The 4,359-nt window shown below is 31.3% G+C and overlaps 1 protein-coding gene across 1 annotated transcript; it reads right to left on the reverse strand.

Annotated features, from left to right (window-relative positions):
* Positions 1-2,272: 2,272 nt before the first annotated feature.
* LOC123216094 (vegetative cell wall protein gp1-like) lies at positions 2,273-3,115 on the reverse strand. Its single transcript, XM_044636460.1, has 2 exons — positions 2,705-3,115; positions 2,273-2,656 (listed from the first exon to the last, which is right to left on the reverse strand). Exons 1-2 carry the CDS (start codon positions 3,078-3,080, stop codon positions 2,511-2,513), a joined length of 522 nt encoding a protein of 173 aa, XP_044492395.1. The 5' UTR covers positions 3,081-3,115; the 3' UTR covers positions 2,273-2,510.
* Between the last annotated feature and the right edge of the window lie 1,244 nt (positions 3,116-4,359).

Here is a 4,359-nt window from a genome sequence, read left to right on the forward strand (position 1 = left end):
TGATTAAAAATTTATGTGTTGAGAGAGAACGAGGGTGATAGCTAGGGTTTGTGCTCGAAAATGAAACTGTCTTCTAGTTTTCCCATGAACAAATACTTATATAGTGTTCAAATACATGGAATGACCAACTCCTCCTTTCTCCATGGCACACAACTATGCAAAGAGCATGCACAGTTGTGCATGGTTAAAGAAAGGTCAAACTGGACTTTTCTATCATGTTAGAGAAGCCTAGTCCATTCGCGATCCTACCATCATCCTTAAACACCAAGACTATTAGTATATAATCCTCGCCTCTGAGTTTGAATCAATTCCTTTGTGTGTGTGACCCATAAGCTCTCCATTATGCTAGTAATGTCCGAATTTGGATTAAATTTAGACACAAACTAAGATTGACCTCTAACAAAACATCATGGCCACCTAGTCAACCAAGTGTCAGTAGTCATCTCTTAAGTCTTTATAACATCATAGCTATATGAAATTCAATTCTTTCGTTAACTAATATCTCTCCAGATTGAGACATAAAAATGTGTCTATCTCAATGGCTCCTCGGTATGAACTGATACACATAAATGACCAACATGGATTAGGCTATGACCTAATCCTGCTATGGCCACAGATTTAAGTGGTCATGGATGCCATTGAGTATTCTTATGTGAGATATCTTCTCACATGCTCGGGAGCAATGAAGCTTTTATTAATCAAACACAACCTCTATATATCTCATGGTATGATCAATCACTACCTTTATAGTTACCCCAGTTATGATGATATAATGGGTAATATCAAATCATGCCCATTTTTACATAAGACGACCTGATGACCTCATGTCAAAAGATTATATGCACTTATGGTATTTAGAAGATTTTTTCCATAAACACTAAAGCAATCATCGACATGGATGTCTTTTGGTCGGGTTAGTTTGATGAATATGTCTATAAGTTACACCCACGTGTTGTATTAAGTTGTCTATAAATAGTTTTAACATGTGAGAATTGTTGCCACCATTCGGTGAAGTCGTTCAACACTATGATAATCCTATCATTGTTACACATGCCTTTATTTATTATAATGTTTAAATTATCGATGTTTCTAGAATGACTACTTAATGTGTGCATAAGTTCCCTCGATCAATCGTTTGATCCTCTCATCACAGTTCTACCATTTTAAGAGTATATTATTTGTGTGATCATATAATTAATAGACATATAGCTTGATCAATAACAGATCCTTTTATTAACAATCTATATAAAATCACAATTACAAATGTCAAATATGATTGATTGTAAGACATCTACCTTAATAGAGTGATCAAGTGATAATTGAGAAAAAGTTGATAAATTTCATCCTAGATGGTGTGGGGTTAGAGTTTGATCCTGTTGTAGGAGTTTCACACCACTCCTTTAATCAGGTTGCTATTCTAGGATGTGACAATCAAAATGTCACTATTGGTGGACAGATCTATACAACCCAACTTAGCCAAACCGCACAAAAGCTTCCTATCCTAGTCAAATCTTTTCACAACAAACCTCAACCAATATTGTAGCTAGTTTTGTACCAGTTTTAGATCCAAGCTGGTACATGGACTTTGGTGCTACAGACCATGTAATTTTTAATCCTCAACAACTCTCTATGAAAGCCACTTACCATTTTATCTCTACCACTTTATTTTCCAAAATTATCATATAATCTTAAATTACAAAAATTAAAAATGACCTTTTAAATATCTAAATTATAGAACAAGTCACTTATTTTTTTTTCCCTTTCACTCTCATCCCTTACTCCTCTCTTCTTATAAATAAGGGTGTTTTTGTTGTATAATTGTATATAAGGGGATAACTTATAATTTTGAAAATATCACAGGTTTTATTAAATTTTTAGGGAGTTATTTGAAATTTAAAAAAAGTTTGGAGGTTTTTGAAAAAATTTTAAATTGTTTTTGCCCCCTTATAGTTTCAAAAATGGCAATCACATCCTCAAAAAATTGTTGAATAAATTTCAACAATGTTTTTTAAGGTTTAAATTGTAATAGTTAAAATATTTGGGTCTGATAAAATGTTTTTGTTTTTTATTTTTTAAATTAATAGATCATAAAATTATTATTTTACTCTTATGGTGCTAGTTTATTTTAACAAAGTTTGGATTTGATGGGAAAATGTTATTTATGCAAATTAAAGGTAAAAGGTGTTTTTAGGTCAAATCTTGGGTGAGACCATGTCATTTACTCTTTTTTGTATAGAAAAAGATTGACGAAATAATATATTTAGCAAAAATCTATGCAGAAAAAACCAAACTTTATTCACTATTAAGATACTCCAAGTATACAGCACGCGTGGAGGAGATGACAATAAAATACGTGAAAAAGAACTTGAAATTTAAAAAGAAAAAGAGGAGCATAGTTACTTAATTGTTCAAATAAGCACATTCAGATTTATTATTCCTATAGGAGCATTAATATAAAATGACCAAAGGATTTAGAAACTGTGCAATCGGAAAGAACTATAGATTGGGGTTCAGGGATTAGCTGGAGGTGGAATTGAATCGCCAGGAAGTGGCGGCACCAAAAGCCATATAGGCACTGGTGTGCCTGCGGTAGGAGATGTAGGCACTGATGGAGCGCTGGAAGGAGGCGATTTTAACACCGGCGTTGAAGAAATTGGTGAAATTGTTGAAGGAGGCGATTTTGTCATCGGCGTTGAAGAAATTGGTGAAATTGTTGAAGGAGGCGATTTTGTCATCGGCGTTGAAGGCCCTTGTGAAATTATGGAAGGAGGCGGCGATTGTGACTTCGGCGGTGAAGGCACTGATGGAGTTATGGGAGGAGTTGGCGATTGTGACATCGGTGGTGAAGGCGCTGATGGAGTTATGGGAGGTGGAGGTATTGATGGCACTCCAGGAGGTGACGGGGACGAGGGTGGAGGGGTGGGAGTTATGGCGGAGGGCACCGGTGGCAATCCTGGCGTCGGCAGCCCGAAAAGGAGAGAAGTGCGGCGGAATGCAGCTGCCGGGTTCACATGAAAGCTAGGCAATGATAATCCTAGAAGAAGCATAGTCAACCGGAAGCTATGCATGAAAGGAGCCATTGCTTGTAGGGATATTTTAGTACGATAGTGCAAAATCCTTATCGTTTTTTATAAATATCTGTGGGAAGTGTTGATTACTGTTGGTTGTTAGTTTACTTTCTCGTCAAACATCAAACTTATTAAACTCCTTTAAAATTATTTTATTATTGATTCAGAAAATCATCAACGTGATAGTTGCGGATCGTTTATTTGCCTCATTTTAAATATCCCTCAATTAGGTCAAAACACAATAAAATGTGAACTTATCATAGGTTTATTTTCATCTTGTAACCTTCTAGATTTTAGTTCAACACAGTAATATTAGCAACACTTTCTTTCTTGATCTCCCTCTTTTGTTTACATATGAATATTAAAAATAATAAAATTATATAATGTGTTATTATATAATTGAATAATTTTAAAATAATAATAAAATAATATCTAATTACATGATTATATATTATATGTGTACCTATTTATGTATTAAAAAATATATACACATAACAATTTTTTATAGATAGACATGTATAACATTGCTTGTTAAAAAACTTATCACTTATATTTTTTATTATGTAGCCCTATATAACTTTTTTTTTTTGTGACTCTTTTTTACATGCATTTAGAGAAGAATGAAAAGAAGTAAAATACCATATTTTAAATTAATATAATAAGTAAAATAAAAAATATTTTAAAATAATTATATTCAAATAAATTTAAGTAAAATAATATTATACTATTTTTTATTATCTTCAAACAAACATAATAATAATTAACATATACTAATTTTTACTAAATTTTATTAAATATAGTAATAATTTATACATAGTAATCTTTAAGATAATTTTTCACTTTAAGTAATAAAAAATTATCTAAATTAAACACACATTTAATATCTATGTCACAGTAATTTCAATTATTACATCATTTTTATAAAAAAAAAATAAGCTTATGGTAAGAAAATGAAGCCAATTAATTAATTTTATGGATACTTATTCCCACCTATGGATCAGTCAATTGACAAATAATGCTAGAAAATCTAAATACTCACTTATTTTTCATTTTCATTAATATAATTGGTTAGTTTAATTATAAATTATTAATTTATCCTTTTTTAATGACAATAATACCCTCATAAACTAATATAATTTAAATTATTAATTTGGAAAGTTTAATTGTGTAATTAAATTGACAAAATTATGAACTTAACTGCATTACATTTATTTGTATTAGAGTTTCTTGTAAACCTTCACAATGCATTCCAAATATTATAATGTGGTTGAACCAATTACTAAAGGTTAAC

This window comes from Mangifera indica, chromosome 1 (assembly GCF_011075055.1).
Source record: "Mangifera indica cultivar Alphonso chromosome 1, CATAS_Mindica_2.1, whole genome shotgun sequence".
NCBI lineage: Eukaryota > Viridiplantae > Streptophyta > Magnoliopsida > Sapindales > Anacardiaceae > Mangifera > Mangifera indica.